The sequence below is a fragment of the Lithobates pipiens genome, unplaced genomic scaffold (genome assembly GCF_037356315.1).
Source record: "Lithobates pipiens isolate NorthernLeopardFrog02 unplaced genomic scaffold, aLitPip1_a1.2 Scaffold_22, whole genome shotgun sequence".
NCBI lineage: Eukaryota > Metazoa > Chordata > Amphibia > Anura > Ranidae > Lithobates > Lithobates pipiens.
In genome coordinates this window covers 151,659,057-151,675,766 of record NW_027507784.1, presented here as the reverse complement: position 1 = coordinate 151,675,766, position 16,710 = coordinate 151,659,057, and the positions used below count along the sequence as shown (strand labels likewise).

At 43.2% G+C, this 16,710-nt stretch overlaps 1 protein-coding gene across 3 annotated transcripts in view; it reads left to right on the top strand.

The window, feature by feature from the left end:
* PIKFYVE (phosphoinositide kinase, FYVE-type zinc finger containing) overlaps positions 1–16,710 on the top strand; it is a 390,505-nt gene that overhangs the window by 256,242 nt on the left and 117,553 nt on the right. For 2 of the 3 annotated variants that reach the window (XM_077448459.1, XM_077448457.1), the window contains 2 exons: positions 4,053–4,153; positions 9,734–9,898. In XM_077448459.1, coding sequence (XP_077304585.1) covers positions 4,053–4,153; positions 9,734–9,898 — 266 coding nt within the window. The remainder of the gene's footprint in view (positions 1–4,052; positions 4,154–9,733; positions 9,899–16,710) is intronic. The other variant, XM_077448458.1, reaches the window with a different exon arrangement.

Here is a 16,710-nt window from a genome sequence, read left to right as displayed (position 1 = left end):
CATGCAGGTAGCGCCATCGTGTGTTCTAGGAACATAAATTACACATCTAACTTGTTGACTATTTATTACACTTTTGAAGCACCAGGACAATGACACGTGGCACTGATGACAGATGGCACTAATATGTGGCACTGATGACAGATGGCACTAATATGTGGCACTGATGACAGATGGCACTAATATGTGGCACTGATGACAGATGGCACTAATATGTGGCACTGATGACAGATGGCACTAATATGTGGCACTGATGACAGGTGGCACTAATATGTGGCACTGATGACAGGTGGCACTAATATGTGGCACTGAAGACACGTGGCACTAATATGTGGCACTGAAGACACGTGGCACTAATATGTGGCACTGAAGACACGTGGCACTAATACGTGGCACTGATGACACGTGGCACTAATACGTGGCACTGATGACAGATGGCACTAATACGTGGCACCGATGCCGCGTGACACTGATGACAGATGGCACTGATAAGTGGCATTGATGACACGTGACACTGACAACAGATGGCACGTGACACTGACAGGTGGCACTGATGACAAATGGCACTGGGGGGCGGGTGGCACTGCTGGGGGCGGGTGGCACTGCTGGGGGCGGGTGGCACTGCTGGGGGCGGGTGGCACTGCTGGGGGAGGATGGCACTTTTTTTTTTTTTTTTTTTTTAACTCGAGGCAGAACGGCTGTCGCTGCAGCCGTTCATCTCTCCCCTCTCACACTGTCTGTGTGAGGAGGGAGAGCGGCGCTGAGAGATGATCTCATATGTTTACATATGAGATCATCTCCCATTGGACACGCCGATCACGCTGTAAACAGCCGCTGTGATTGGCCGTTTACAGCGATCTGTGTTTGCCTGTCCCCGGGGGACACGGCGAACACAGAACTTCCGGGATGCGTGCCCGTGGCAGCACGCATTGCGGAAGTAAACATTAGGGACGGCCACCCGGACGAACGCGCCTGCTCTACGGCCGTCATTCGGCTATAGGGCGGGCGCGAGGTGGTTAATATTGAGGTCCACCAAAATTCAAGATTGGGTATACAAGTTAAAAGAAGAATATGTGCACAATCAATAGTCTTTGGAACCCTATCAAGGTAAAAAATTATGAACACATATCACGGTAGGTGTGTAGCTGAGGGACACAGTGTCTAATGGCTTGACGCATTTTGCGGCTTGTAACCGATCTTCAGGAGCAGACTTATGTGGTATCTGCAATAAGAAAATGAACTGGCTAAGCAAGTTAGCTATGTCTAGGTGATGGAGGGTAGATGAATACCCTCCCAAACTAGACCATTGAGACAGGGTGACTTACAAATATGTGGACGCTAGAAAGCAAGATGTCAATGCCATAGGCTACCCGACGACATCATGGTGATGCGGTTCTACTGGCTGTGTACTATCAACCTCCACGAGGTGTGGGCAAGATTGCAGTGGAGTCAGGGACCGGACGAGTCCCTACCCGTACATTGGCGTTCCCGCCTCTGTCTCCTCTACACTCGTGTCTGTGACATAGTGGGTGTGTCTGTGGCAGCGTCCATTTCTGGGCGGCTGCCCTGGTCGGGTCTGGGTTTCTCTGAGCTTTCCTGCACAACAGCTTCACGCTCATGGTTGGACTGTCTCCCCCACCCCCGGGCTTTTCAATATAGGTACATTTTTTTTTATTCAATTGTCACCATTTAGATCACATTTTCCCCATCTTATCGGGTGTCCGGGTGATGACCTTCCACCATGGTCCTCCACCTTCACCCACGTTTGGCCACCATTTTCTCCCTTCACCCTGCACTCACCACTTTCCCCAGCCCGCCCACTCATTCCTCCATTACTATCCCATTCACATAGCTTCAACATTGTTTTACACCTTGATATAACCACACTTCATCCTCTCCTACATTTCTCCAGGGGTGCTCGGGCAGCCCGGATCCACCTGGGCTGTTGCTTATGATGGGACATACCCTCTCGGCTCCTGGCACGGACGTCCTCAGGTGGCCTATGGCATTGAAATCTTGTTTTCTAGTGTCCACATATTTGTAAGTCATCCTGTCTCAATGGTCTAGTCTGGGAGGGTATTCATTTACCCTCCACTACCTTGACATAGCTAACTTACTTAGCCAGTTCATTTTCTTATTGCAGATACCACATGTCCGCTCCTGAAGAGCGGTTACAAGCCGCGAAACGTGGTGAGCTATTAGACCCGGTGTCCCTCAGCTACACACCTACCGTGATATGTGTTCATAATTTTTACCTCGATAGGGTTCAAAAGACTATTGATTGTGCAGGTATTATTCTTTTAACTTGTATACCCAACCTTGAATTTTGGTGGATCCCTCGATATGCGATTACTAGTTCATATTTAAGCTTGAAATTGGCATCATGTTATGCATGCAATCCTTTGTGCATATGTGATTTAATGTATTTAAACGTTTTATGTTTTATTAAACATTCTAATTTCCCACTTTTACTTTCATTTTTTCATCATGCGCATCATACAAAGTCCCACCCCTCAATATCTTTTCTGCCTCCTGTCGCAATTGTACTTTCGTTGTCAGAGTGACAGGGATGGAGGTACATGGCTTAACCCAGTCGTGGCCTCAATTAAAGTCACAACTTTCCCCTCCCCTATTTTTTTTTATTATAGTGTGCGGTCACCACCGACGAGGCTTACGTCTTCCCCGGTCTTCCTTCCAGGTTCACGAGCTCTGGCTGTGTGAGTGGCTGGGAACGTGATGACGTCACTCCCGCGCATGCTCTGGCATGAAGTTGTGAACATCGGGACCTTCAGAACACATGCATTGGTGACGTTACCAGTTGCATCCAGTGTGAATATCTCCTAAACACCGCAAGTTTAGGAGATATTGACTGTACCTACAGGTAAGCCTTATAGGCTTATCTGTAGCTACAATTTAGAAAACTTCACTACCACTTTTTAATATTATGCCATAGTTTACCCTGTTACAGTTTTTATTTTGAAGTTGATTTCGTGTATTTTCAATGAGGTTGAATTCCCACTAGAACGGACAGCTGTTGGAATGTTTTACCTCTCTGGCAGCTGTCCATTCTGGACTGGGTTAAGGGGCAGCGAGGTGTGCTTTACGCCTGTCGCCATATTATATGTAAATTTACTATTAATGTTTAATAGTTTTAAGCAATCTGTCTTCAGAATTGATCATTTAAAAGGACAATTTATTGTATGTGAATAATATACTTTCTCATAAAGTGTGTGGTGGTGTGTTTTATTTATTTTATTTTATTTTTTTTTTTTTAAGAGCTCAATAGCTCAAACTGAAAAACACACTAATGCAACAGAGCAGTGACTTCAGTGGGATTTGTTAAAGTTTCAGGCAGCACAGCGTGTCTGAAGCCTAACACCCTCTGCTGTGATCTTTAAGAATTGTATAGTGGATATTTAACCAGAGAGAAATAACCCAACACAGAAGGGAAAAAAAGTGTGGAGAAATTATAATGGACTTCCAGCACCTCCTGAATGATTTGCAGTTGTCTAAATCGGATCCAACTTATTCATAAGTGCAGATAGTCTTGGCTTGGACTAGCAGTCATTGCATCATTCATTATGTTACAAAGAAAACGATACATCAATTAGTGTTAAATCAAAATGAAGCATGTAGGACACTGTTTTTTCAAATTTCAAGGCAAATTAAGAGAACCTCATGTGCACTGGTCGTTTTTCACGTGGCTGTTAGAGGCGCGCATGCTAGCCTATGTGTTAATACACGCATAGGCATTTAGAGGCCAAAAAAACACACAGCCAACGTGCCCAGGAGCAGCTGTGTTTTGGCAGAAAAAATGCTTGACACTTCTAAATGTGCGGTAATGCTAGTTTCAGCGTGAATTCATTTCCGTGGCCAGAATAAATTATTCTGAATTGACCCCCAAGTGCTTGGCGCATTTAAATGTGTGCTGCCAGGAGAAAATGTATTTAGGAGAGCTGGCAAAATATCCATTGTGCATGAGACCTAAAACATGAAGTTGTTAATAATAAACCACCTTGTACTGTTTTCCAAAATTCTTATTTTTTAATTTCCAGTATGATTGAAAGCAGACCGAAAACCAGCAGCCCTGCCAAAGCACCCGAGCCGAACCTGACACAGTCAACCCGCACAGCTGATGCAGAAACTCAGAGTGCCAGTAGGTTAAACTTTATTTCATATGTATAGCGTACCAGATGGTAAAAGCTGGAACCACTCAGTGTATTTATATACAGAAAGTATTTGCTGTAAACATGGCTAACAGATTGGTAAATTAAATTTTCTTATTCTTAAACACTAGGATTTATTTCTAAAATGATTTCTTCTCTAAAAGAAATGGTCATATCGGAAAGTTCACTTGACATTTTCTGTGGCTCGTTTGTTTTCTATCAAAGCACAAAAAAGACAGTTCCCTATAGAACATAAAACGTATAGACCATAACTCTTCATTGGCTGACTGAATGTAATGCAGGTTTACGAGCTTCCTTTTTGAGACATGGTGACCTACAAATGACAGAAATATCGCATACAGCGGACAAAGATAGTCGTGTCTTCTGACCACTCTGCTCGCTCCTTTTTGCATGTTGCTTGTTGCACGTGCATGTAAACCACTAGTTTGGTCCTAATGCTGCCCTTCCTCTCCCAATCTGAATTCTAGTGTACAGATAATTATCAGAGACTGACACCACATCAAATTCAGGTACTTAGATTAGTTGCACTTAAATGCAAAAAATGTATGATGATTTTGAATTAATATAGAACCAAGTTATTTTATTTTTTATTTATTTTTTTACTCCGTACGAAGTTCAGATTAAATAAACAAAATATATTTTCTCGTTCATTGAGTTCCACAGGGAGTCTTTAACCACTGTTATGTTGCTGCCTACAGGAGGGCCAGCCCAGTCATCCATGCTCTCCCACCACACAGCACCTCTCCTTGCTGCTTCAGTTTGCAAAGACCCACATGGAACTTCGATCTGTTACTGCGGTCTTCCTACATTGACCCTGGTCGCCTTCTGACCCTCATTTGTTACCAGCTGTCTGGTTTTAGGAAGTGCCTGAGGCCTTGCCTCCTATCTTTGCATACTGATGGTGCCTATGTCTGCAGCCTGTAATCATCCTCTGCTCTTATGCCGCGTACCCACAATCAGAATTTTGGCCAGCAAAAGGCCGATGAGAGCTTTTCATCGGAAAATGTGACCGTGTGTATGCTCCATTAGAATTCCTGAATTCCCGCTAGCAAAAATTTGATACCGTGTTCTCAATTTTTCCGATAAACTTTCTATCGGAAATTTCGATCGCATGTATGCAATTCCGACATGCAAAAACCCAGGCATGCTCAGATGGAAGCTATTGGCTACTGGGTTTTGAACTTCCTTTTTATAGTCCTGTCGTATGTGTTGTACATCACCGCGTTCTTGCTCAGAATTTGGTGTGACCATGTAATATATATATATATATATATATGTATATGTATATATATATGTATATGTATATATATATATATATATATATATATATATATGTATATTATTTATTTATATATATAAATAATAAAGATATTCTACAACCTAATGGCAAATATTCTTGAATGTAAAAAAAAATTTAACAAAAATCAATCATGTGACGATCTATGGACCAATAAAAGATATTTCACTAAACCATGGCACGGAGTATGTATTAAGTGACAATCTGTGAATATCACACATGTGACCACCTGTGCAAATGCAGAATATACATGTAAAACTAACAAAAAAAAAAAGTCCAAGTGCTGATATTAAAAAAGCCCAATTTCCTTATGCAGACTATATTCAAGAGGTACTCTTCATGAGGATCCTTAACCTCCCCTCTTGGGTGTTTTCTTACCTTAATTATCTAACCCCCATCACAAGGGTCACATTATTTTTGTCTTTACATGAATAGCCAGGTAACAAAGCTCCACATCAATCTACCTTTGTAGGAATGGATCCCTTCCTCCCCAGAATGGGTTCACAGTGTGCAAGCCCAAGCCTAAAGAGATTGTGCACATCTTTGTGGAAGTTGTACCTATAGGTAAGCCTAGAATAAGACTTGCCTATAGGTACTGTAAATATCTCCTAAACTAGCGCAGTTTAGGAGATGGTTTCTGTGTTTTGCGCGGATGATGTCGTCAGCACGTGCGCTGTGAAGAAACGGCCCTTTGTTTTCATATGTATTTTGGATTCAGATTCTTTTTTTGCTTTGTGCATTATTTTTATTTTATTCATTGCTACATGGGTTACGTGGCCACCTTCAGGTGGAAGTCTCTGCCCAGGCATAACCCCTCTTAGCACAACTAAGGCCGCGTACACACAGGCGGACTGTCCGTCCAACTAAGTCCGTCAGACAATCCCACAGACAGTCCGTCCTACGGACTTGACCACACACGATGAACAGACAGTCTGCCGAAAGCTTGCGCGATGACGTGTACAGCACGTACGATGGGACTAGAAATACGACGTCCAATACACTGCAATGCAACCTTCGGCCGAGTAAATCCTTTCTGAGCATGCGCCATACTTAGTCCGTCCAACTTGCCTACTCACGAGCGGACTGTCCGCTGAAACCAAGTTTGGACGGACAATATTACGGAAATTCCGAAAGACTTAGTCCGCCAGACTGTCCGCTGAAAAAGTCCGCTGAAGCCCACACACACGAGCGGATTGTCCGCTGAAACGACAGTCCAACCGTGTGTACGCGGCCTAAGCCTTAGTGGTGTTGAAAGTTAATGGATGTTTTTTCGAGTCTCTCTGAAGATCTTTTTATGGGACTTTGTTCCTGGGCCTGTTATATACACTCCAATCCAGGCAGAGGGGGGCCTGATCTGAGTTGGCTATGGCCTGTAATGCCTACCATTCAGCACTGGATCCTGCAGGTAGTGACCTACAATTTAAAGCATACCTAGGGATTTCACAGGCAGGATGCCCTACAGGTCTAGGGCAGTGATCCTAGAGAAGATGTCTATTTCCTGAAGGTCCTGCAGGGCATGCCCAACATGATGGGTGATGTTTGGGCCTATTAAGCTCTGCAGCATGGACTGGTGAGTACTTTTTTGTTGAGTCGTGATAATCCCTTACAGCTCCCTTTTGTGTGTGGTGTTTTGGGCACAGGATGGCTCCAGGACATGTGCTTCTCTTCTTATGGGGTAATATACAGTCTGTGGAAGTGAGTAAAAGGGGTGGGACAGTCAGGATTTTCTTGCTCAACAGCCTTTGCTTTATATCTTAGCCATCCTGCCTTCCATGACCACTGAGCAAGTTGACTTCTGTCCATCAGGGTACAGCAAGTACAGGGTCACATATATTTTTTTATAGGAGCTGTTTCTTGAGGGCCTTTTCACACCAAAATACGGTGACGGAAAGCTCAATCCATGCATGTTTCCCATGCTATATTCAAAACTCACTGCATTTGCAAACTTCAGCAGGTGTCAATGATAAGTTGATGACAACCCAAACACAGTTCACAAATGCAGTGCGTTTGCCTACACTGGATCACATGATACAGACGTACCATGCAATCTGGTTGTTTTTTTTTTTTTAAAGTATTGCATGCGCTACTTTTGCTACAGTCCAGTTGTGATTCAGCCCATTCAAAAGGAACACACTGTAAGGGGTTATCACGACTCTATAAACCGGTACTCACCAGTCCATGCTGAAACCCTGCCCTTATTTGGTATCTCCACGGTTTCAAGGGCATAATCCTTCCTCCTTCCTCCATATCCTTTTCTGTACGGAGACAAGCTCTTAGAAGCTGTCACTAGCCTGGAATGCAGGCGTGGGTGCTACCCCTTTTTGCAGAAGGACGTGTCAGAGGAAGTTTAGCAAGAGGAGCAGAAGGAACAAGTGGAAACCATTTCGGACCAGGGACCCGCTGTAGAGAAGTACTCTCAGTAGGGAATCTCGGGGGGTCCCTGGGTTCTCTCAGACACAGAAGGTTCCTGTGAGTTTCCTGGTGAATGTGTCGCACTAACCTTAAGTTACTGCTACTTGAATCTTCTTTCCTTAAAGTCCAGGGTTTTGCCTTCTGGCATCTGACAAAAAATTCCCAAGTCCTTTTTAGAGTGCCCCTTCACTTGCAGAAAGTGATCTATGTTGATTGAGTTCATCCAGAGAAGAGGTTTTCAGCACCAAAATGTTTTGGTCACCAATACTCCATAAAGTAAAAACAAATTGCAAACTTTTTTTAAAAAAAGGGGGTTTTCTGGCTGTTGACTTGTTAATTATTATTTGAATAAGAACCTGACAGTCCCGTTGAATGATGTTCCAGTCCTTAAAGATGCCATAGATTAGACGATAGATGCGCTCTTTAGGGTTTCATTGTCCCCTAAGGAAGCAGCACGGCAGCCCTTGGTGGCTAATGTTGCAGTTTGCCAAGGTCTGGGTGAAGCAGTTGCTCTGTTTCAGAGAATCTGATCTGGAACATTCTGCCATTTGGTAGCTACTTAAGATATTCCCAGAGTCCTGAGCTTCTCAGTAGATGCCTAGAGGGATTCCATAAGGCAGCTTTCATTATTGGGCATTTTCTCTGTCAACTTGATAAGGATCCTATGGCTTATCTGTTGGTCAACAGATGTTATCTACATATAGCACATTGAGGGGCTGCCTTTTGAGGGAAGATGCTTATTCAAAACAGTCTTGCATGCCTACATCCAGAAGGTGACGTTGTGGAAGAGTACGCTTACCCCATAAAAAGAGAGCATAGGTTACAGGTAATAACACCTTTATAGTCCAACAGAGTTCTCTTTTGTAAGCCGACAGATACAGGGTCCAAATTAAAGCCCACATCTCAGCCTATCCTAGATCTCAAGGGTCTCGACATGTTCAAGAAGATGTATAATTTCAGCTTGGTGTATTTCTGGTTGGTGATTGGTTTACATCATCATGGAGACCTGAAAGATGCCTACCTACCTTAAACATCCTGATTTTCTGGCCCTGAGGAAACAAGGAAATTACTTGAACAAGGACACTGTTCTGTGTTCCCACTGTCCAGCTCGCCAAAAGGAAATTTCCCACCATTGTCTGGATGTGGTTTGAGCTTCAGTCTGGAAGAAAGGACTGCTCTTGAACATCCTAAATGTTAAAGGCTTCCCCTGTCCCTTAGATGAGATAAATATACTTTTATACTCACCATTTTCTAGTTTCTAGTCCTCCTGTGGTAAGCAGTATAACCCAAAGGATATAGACTTCCTGTATGCTTCTGTGGACTCTAGTGGTGAATAAGAAATCCTGTCTTTTGCAGTTTTGTTCCTGGTCAGACATGTTTAAAGTATAAAAGTCATTGGCAAAGCCAGGCAACAAACCTTTGGAGAATGAGTACAATGGTGGTAGCTCACATATTTTACTTGGTTATACACTTATTTAAATCGGTGTGCTTTTTATGTGCTGGTGTTAAAATCTTTGGGTGGCTTGAAAAGGCTTTTAAATAGGATCAAGCCTGTTTCTAGTTTTCACTGCAATAAGAATTACCAGTCTGGTGAGAGACAAGTAAATCTGATCCAAACCCATGCTGAGAGGTTCTGTATTCCCTTTGCTTTTAGCTGAGCTGAGTTTCACATTTTGTGTGCCCTAGTGACTATTTTTTCTCTGGTAAAGAATGTGGTGAGGGAGCCCAAGTTTTACTGAACTCATATTAAAAAATGTCCTTCTGGTAATGTATTGAGCAAACCAGTTTTGCATTTTTAAATAGGCTTTTAATAAAAGCACTGATTTTGTCTTGGTTTCAGGTAAAAAGCCTTCAGGGGTCTTATCATTCTTTCGTGGCACAGGTGGGAAAAGCCCAGACCTATCTGCGCAGAGAAAAGAAACATTGCGAGGTGCTGACAGTGCCTACTACCAAGTAGGACAGATGGGCAGGGAAGGTGCAGAAAGTCAAGGAGTTGAACCTCAAGGTGTGTTATCCATACACTGTCATGCTCTCTACCTTTCATAGAGCTTTTAAGGTTTTAGGATTTAAGGATATTGTTAAAGATGTTAACAGTTTCCTTATAGAACAATTCTTTGATATTTGTTAAAGGAACCAATAAAAGGGACCAATAAAGTGTTACTAAAGGCTTTTTTTTTTTTTTTTTTTTTATAAATAGACCTGTTCATGTTATTCATCTGCTCTGTCCAGTATGACCGAACTTTCTCTTCTGGGGTCCCGACAGTGAGCTTTGCTCGCTCCCAAGCTGTGTGTGTGTCTATGTAGCTGCGCTCTATAGACGCACACACTGCTTGGCCCCGCCCTCTGCTTCCTTCTGACAGCATATGATTGGCAGCAGTTTGTTTGCATACTCCACGAGCAGAGCCTGACAGGAAGTCGGTGCAGCGCTGCGCTAATCACAGGCAGTGAGACATTGCCCCAATGCGTGGCTGCAGAGATTGGGCAATGTCTCACTGCCTGTGATTAGCGCAGCGCTGCGCCGACTTCCTAGTGGGCTCTGCACGTGGAGTATGCGAACACGCCTGAGATCATCCTTGGTGAAGAGTAAGAGACAAAAAGATGCAGCTGTGCACAGTATTGGATCGATTGAGGACTTGTGTAAGCAGGTGAGGTGGGGGAGAAAAAGCTGTAAAACATGTTTTACCTTAATGCAGGGAATGCATTAAGGTAGTAAAACGTTTTGGCTTTAGAACCACTTTAATGCTGGTATTCTAAAGCCACATATTTGTTAAAACAATAGCTGTAACCTTTTATCCACAAATTTTAAATATTTGTCATGCTAGTATTTTCAGTTCTCATCTGGGTTCTGTCATTTTACAATTTGCTTTGCAGCATTTTTACCTGTCATTGGTGACAGCTGATTTCTTTTTAGCCTGCTTACCAATATCAAGTAATTTTGCTAGCATCATCAGGTTTAGCCTCGTTTCTGAACAGCAGGACTGTCGTGGCATTGCAGCACCACTCGCATGTAGCTTATTAGCGGATTTTGAAACAGATATTAATGCTATGTGGTCTGGCAGACTAGCAGTTCTTTATAGCCCTTAGAGATAATGCACACCACAGTATTACTCTCCATCTCCTAGAGTCCTTCATGACAGAGCAGATTTTTACAGACTTGTATATGGAGCTAAACCATGGTTGCTCAACCAGGGGTATGTAAACCTCAAAGTTCTTCTGCTTGTTGTAATCAGTGCAACACTTGTAAGGCGTTTAGCAAGTAAAATATAGATTTTCTCAGCACCGATCTTAATTTTGATATTATGTCTTATAACATTTGTATGCAATTCCTTCTTTTTGATAGTTGGGAAGGGTTTGAACTTATGACAATTTTTTTATTGCTCTTTTCCCACTTGGGAGATTCACCAATTTGAGTTGTCCTGGTGAGCATTATTAATGGTACTGTAAGTGAAGGACGTTCTAAGAATTTTAGGAGGTAAAGGAATAGAGAAAATCTTCCTGTGTGGGGTACTTGTTTGTGTGACAGCTTTCACAGAGGTTAGTTACTCAACCCCTTCCTGTCCAGCTTCAGCACTGCTTTAATGGAGTCGTTATGTCCAGGTGATGGGAAAAACTGGCCAATCCTGTGACCAATGCGATTGGCGGTTACAATGTTCACATGATTGGGAGCCAGTTACGCCAGCTCCTGACCGTTAGTAGAGACCAAGAACTGTCTTTGACATCTTGGTCACTGTGCTGGGAATCATGCAGTGAGCCCACTCTTGGCACAGGAAGCTCTGCCACACAGACGCAGATGTGGTGCACATGGACATTAAAGCCCACCTCTGTTTCTGCGCATTATGCATGCATGCATGCATATTGTGGGTGGCTTTGTGGTCAAGGAGATTTCTTCTTTTGCTGTTGTGTGTCCCAGATGAAAAATCTCTCTGATGGCACACAGATGGGGGTTTAAACCAGTCTGTACGCTATCCTAAACTAAAAAACTTTAGATAAATATAAATTTTGAACCAATTGAGTAGTAGCCATTATATACCCCTTGATTACCAGGACTTTTTAAGTTTTCAGTGCTGTAATAGTTTAACAGACAAATACAGTCAAAAAAACTGTACCCAAATGAATTGCAATATATAATTTTATTTTTTATTTTTTTTAAGCAGATGATACTTACTTTCTTTTAGTGATATTTAATAACCTTTGTTTTAGCACATAAAGGGAGAAATACCAACATTCTGGGTTTGCTCATCTTTACCTTTCATTTCTTTACCTTTGAAAAAACAATCCTACAGTCATTGGTGGTCAGTGGCACTTCCCACCCTTCCCCACAAGTAAAGTAAATTATCCCTTCATAATTGGTCACTGGCACATGACAATGATGCATCACAGCTACTCACAGGCACCCATGTATATTTTCTGAACTGTAGTTTAAATCCGCACTCCAGAAATATACATTCTCCTCCCCACCATATTTTTTACAATATGCCCAGAAGGGTGTCACAGTGATGTTTGATGCAAATGTAAGTAAAAGAATTGTGAATGAAATATTCTCCAAATCAGTTTTCATGTCTATCCCTCCATTGCCATGCAATAATAATAATAAAAAAAAGTCTAATATATTAGACTGTTTAAAAAACATGTTCCTTTTACTTCTCTGTTAAAGCAGTAGTAAACGCTACCAATTTTCTTTATTATTGCATTTAAAGATCTGAATACAGTTTGCCATTCAAGTAGTAGTGCCATACAAAAGTACAACAATGAGCACACAATAGGGGTTCATAAACAAACATTGCACTAAAATGCCACGTGAGGTAGAGCTGAACCTCAATTTACAAACACACACACCATGTGTTGATAACGCCGACATGAGAAGATAATCTTTTATATAGGAGCTCCAAAACAATCAATCGGATTTACAGTTCACGAGAACATTCTGTAGGGTAGAAAAGCAAAGGAATAGAGGGTAAACAGGGGTTTCAATGGTAGCCACAGCGAGCCAGTTGTCCAGGGGAGCTGCTTGATATGTGCACAGGATATGATCAAGGTTCTGAGTCCTGCGGTATGTAGTTGTCCACCTACGGTTGCCAAATTTTCAGGTGTTTAGGAATCCTGTCTAGCAGCGTTGCTTCTATTTTGCTGTGGATCATGAATCACTTTATCCTATGCTTCACCTCCAAGGAGACAGATTGGGGGTTTTCATAGCAGTAGTTTAAACTGTGAAACTACGGTGTCAGGCAGTAACATCGCCGGTAGATGGCATGCGAAACACCTCAGTCCAGAAAGCTAGTACAATAGGACAGGACCACCAAATGTGCAAATAGCTTCCAATGTCTGTGCAACCTTGAAAGCAATTTGGGGGATAGATTGAAAGAATTTTAGCAATCTTCGCATGGACTAGGTACCATCTGGTGAGCACCTTGTAATTTGTCTCTAGGGAGAATATATTCACTGTGGAGGACTTGGTGGATCGCCATATTTCAGCCTAATTTGCAGGGTCTAGAAGGATGTTGAGGTCTAAGGGCCCAGCAATCTGCATACAGAGGCAGTACAGGAGTAGAAGGTGAAGATAATGTGCATACAGTTTAGAAATTAAACAAGGGGCACAAGGATCAGAATAGCAAATTTTGTTCAAACAAGGTTCCCAATTGTAGGTCTGTTTGGCCCTTAATATAGGCGGAGTACTAATGTATGTTTTTGGAGGTAGTGAAATATCTCAGAATTTGGAAGATCATATCGCTCCTTCAAGGAGGCAAATGACTGAAGGACGGAGGCTGTAACCAGGTGACACAAGCGCATGATGCCAAATGTGGTTTGGTAATGAAGAGGCAGGTTCTACGTGAGCTTGAAGAAAGGGTGTCTCAAAGAGGACAGGAATGGTTTGTGTGGGGAATGTAGCCAATACGACACCTGCAGTCTATCCCAGAGTGTCAAATAATTAAGTGCATTGGGATTAGTGGTTTCTGCTCTGAGAAATGGCCAGATCTGGTTGTCAATGGCCATGGGTTTGAAGTTGGCAGCCTCTAAGCTTGCCAAAGAGGCACTTTGTTGTGTGATACTGGACAATTTGTGTTAGCTAGGCTACCAGAGTATTTTCTGAAATTTGGAAGGACCGGGCCCCCTGCATTTTCTAACACATTAAACTATTTAATATTAATGTGGCTTGGTGGAGCCACATACATAGCTGATTAACTGACATCGCAAAATGCAGAAGTAATAAGGCAGGACCTCAACCGGGAGAACTCTTACTCAAACTCCTTTGTTTCCTGTAGTCCTCTTAATGGCCACCATATGGACCCATCCAAGATGCATGTAGGGAGGACTAACGAGACCTAAGTTAAGTCAGATGCATTAGCATTGCAGGATAATTGGTCTAAAACCATGTAGTGGGATGGGAAGTCGGGTGATATCCAAATAGATGAGACTATGCATCTTCCATTTAAAGGAGAAGTGGATTGTAACTGGTTCAAGGTGCGAGCATTAACGGTTGTTTTCCAGCCTGGGATTTCTGTTGGTTCACCTCCAGCCCAGAAATAGCCATGAATTGGTCTAAGATGCAGAAAAGATTGGGCATCAAGGTGAGGGATACTGTAAGAAATGACAATATGTCAGCAAATTAAAGCTTATACTGGTAACCTGTCACGTCAATACCATGTATACCTGGGTTAAGAGCGGATTAAAATTGCAAGGGGCTGGGGCCATGGCATCCGAGCACGGAGATGGCTGCTTAGCCTAAGAGCTCCGCCACACTCCCAGGGGACACCGGAGCTGAACGACCATGGAGAAAGCCGCATCCACTCTAGCCCAGACCCAGGACTCACCAGGGATGACGAGAAGGAGGAAGGAATTGCCGCCACAGCTCTGAAAGCTGCCGGGCTTCTTCAACAAATCGTGGCCACAACAAAATGACGACGGAGCCCGTGGGACGGAATGGAGCTGCAAGGCCTCAGTGTCAGCCCCACCATCAGACCACAGAGAACGGGGAAGAGAATCCCAGAAGTGAATCCTCCTCAGCAGCCTCCACTCCTACCACTAGAAGCCGTGCCAAAAGCAGGCAGAGCACAGAACCGCCACAAGCAGGCCTGTACAATCAGGACATGGAGGTGAGTGCCAGTGACCCCTTACAGAGGCCTAGCGCACCTGCTGCACCAGACGCCATAGCAGGATTCACCACTACAGGGTAACCAGCATCCGACACGGTCTTAAAAGACATGCTAATGTCTCTCAAATCCTCCATAGACAACGACATACTGTATGCAGTAAACAAATGCCAGGCAGAGGTCCAAATAATGGGAGAGAGGGCGAATCAAGTGGAATGTGTTATGGGGGAATACACAAGCTCTTTTAATGAAATGGTGGATGCTCATGAGACTCACAGTGAAGATATCTCCTGGATCAAAGATCATTTTAGCAGATCTCGAAGATAGATCCAGGAGGAACAATCTAAAGATGAGGGGTATTCCAGAAACAATACCACCAACACAGCTTCTGCAATATGCCCAAGAGCTATTCTCCGCTATCCTACCAAACATGTCTGCACTAGAGCTTACAATTGACAGAATACACAGAATCCCCAAGCCATCTTTTCTAGCAGATGACGTTCCAAGGGAGGTGCTGCTGAGACTACATTTTTATAAGGCCAAAGAGTCCATTCTGGAAACTTTCCGCAAATCCCAACAACACCCAGACCAATACGCTTCTATACACCTGCTCCCTGACCTGTCTAGGTAAACTCTACAATGGCGCCGCAATCTTGTCACCATCACCAAGACACTACACAACCATCACATTATGCATAAATGGAAAAATCCTGCCACCCTTTCCATGGAATCATTATGGAACTGCCACATGTCCCATCACAATCTGTGGGACCCTCACATATTCAGGAGGAATGACATGTGGTGGCAAGGAAAATTAAAGCAAGAAGACATTTTAACACATGAAGACAGCAAGAACACTATGCACCCCCCCCCCCCCCCATCTCCCCTCCAGCACAATGAACAGCGCACACTGCAAGAATCCCCCAGTGGATTCTCATTTAAAGCTGTCAACTGTTTTTTGTTCTCTGGCTTTGTTTAGTTTATTTTGTTACGTTACGGACGTTTCTGGATCAACAACTACCTTCAGAGAACACCGAAAGCACATCTCAACTGCCCACATGCTACGCTGCAGGAATCTAAAGACCAACCATCCAACCCACAAGACCGACCAGCAGTATCGACGACAGAGGGATAACCCTGAGTACACTGCAAGAACCCTTCAAATTACAAAACTCCACTGCGGGGTTGCTTTACCGGAAAAGGCGGATCTCCTCTTCATCTGTGAGTATGACCATTAACTACCACACACTGACATTCCCACAATAACCAATGGCAGTTAAAATACCATCTATCAATGTGCATAGAGCATCCAGCCAAAAGAGCATCTCTGTGGAAAGAAGTGGACTCCTCCTGCTGCAACGTTGTCTGTGTACAAGAGACTCATTTCCACCAAGATTATTTCTTCAAGCAAAAAAAGGGGGAGTTTTCACAGCGGTCAAAGACTGTTTGTTTCATTTCAACTCCTCTCAGAATTCTCTGAGCCCTCTGGACGGTATCTCATAATAGTATGCAACATCAATAATACCAAATATACATTAGTGAACATGTATGTTCCTAACAAACACCAAATCCGTTTTCTGAATAAGCTGATGGGAAAAATTAAAAAATTCCAACAAGGTTCCCTCATATTACCCCAGACACTCGGAATGGATTCCACATCAAAACTTTCTAAGAAGACCTCTTCAGTAGCTCCTTTTCTACGCTCCCAAGAACTGTACGACGTATGGGG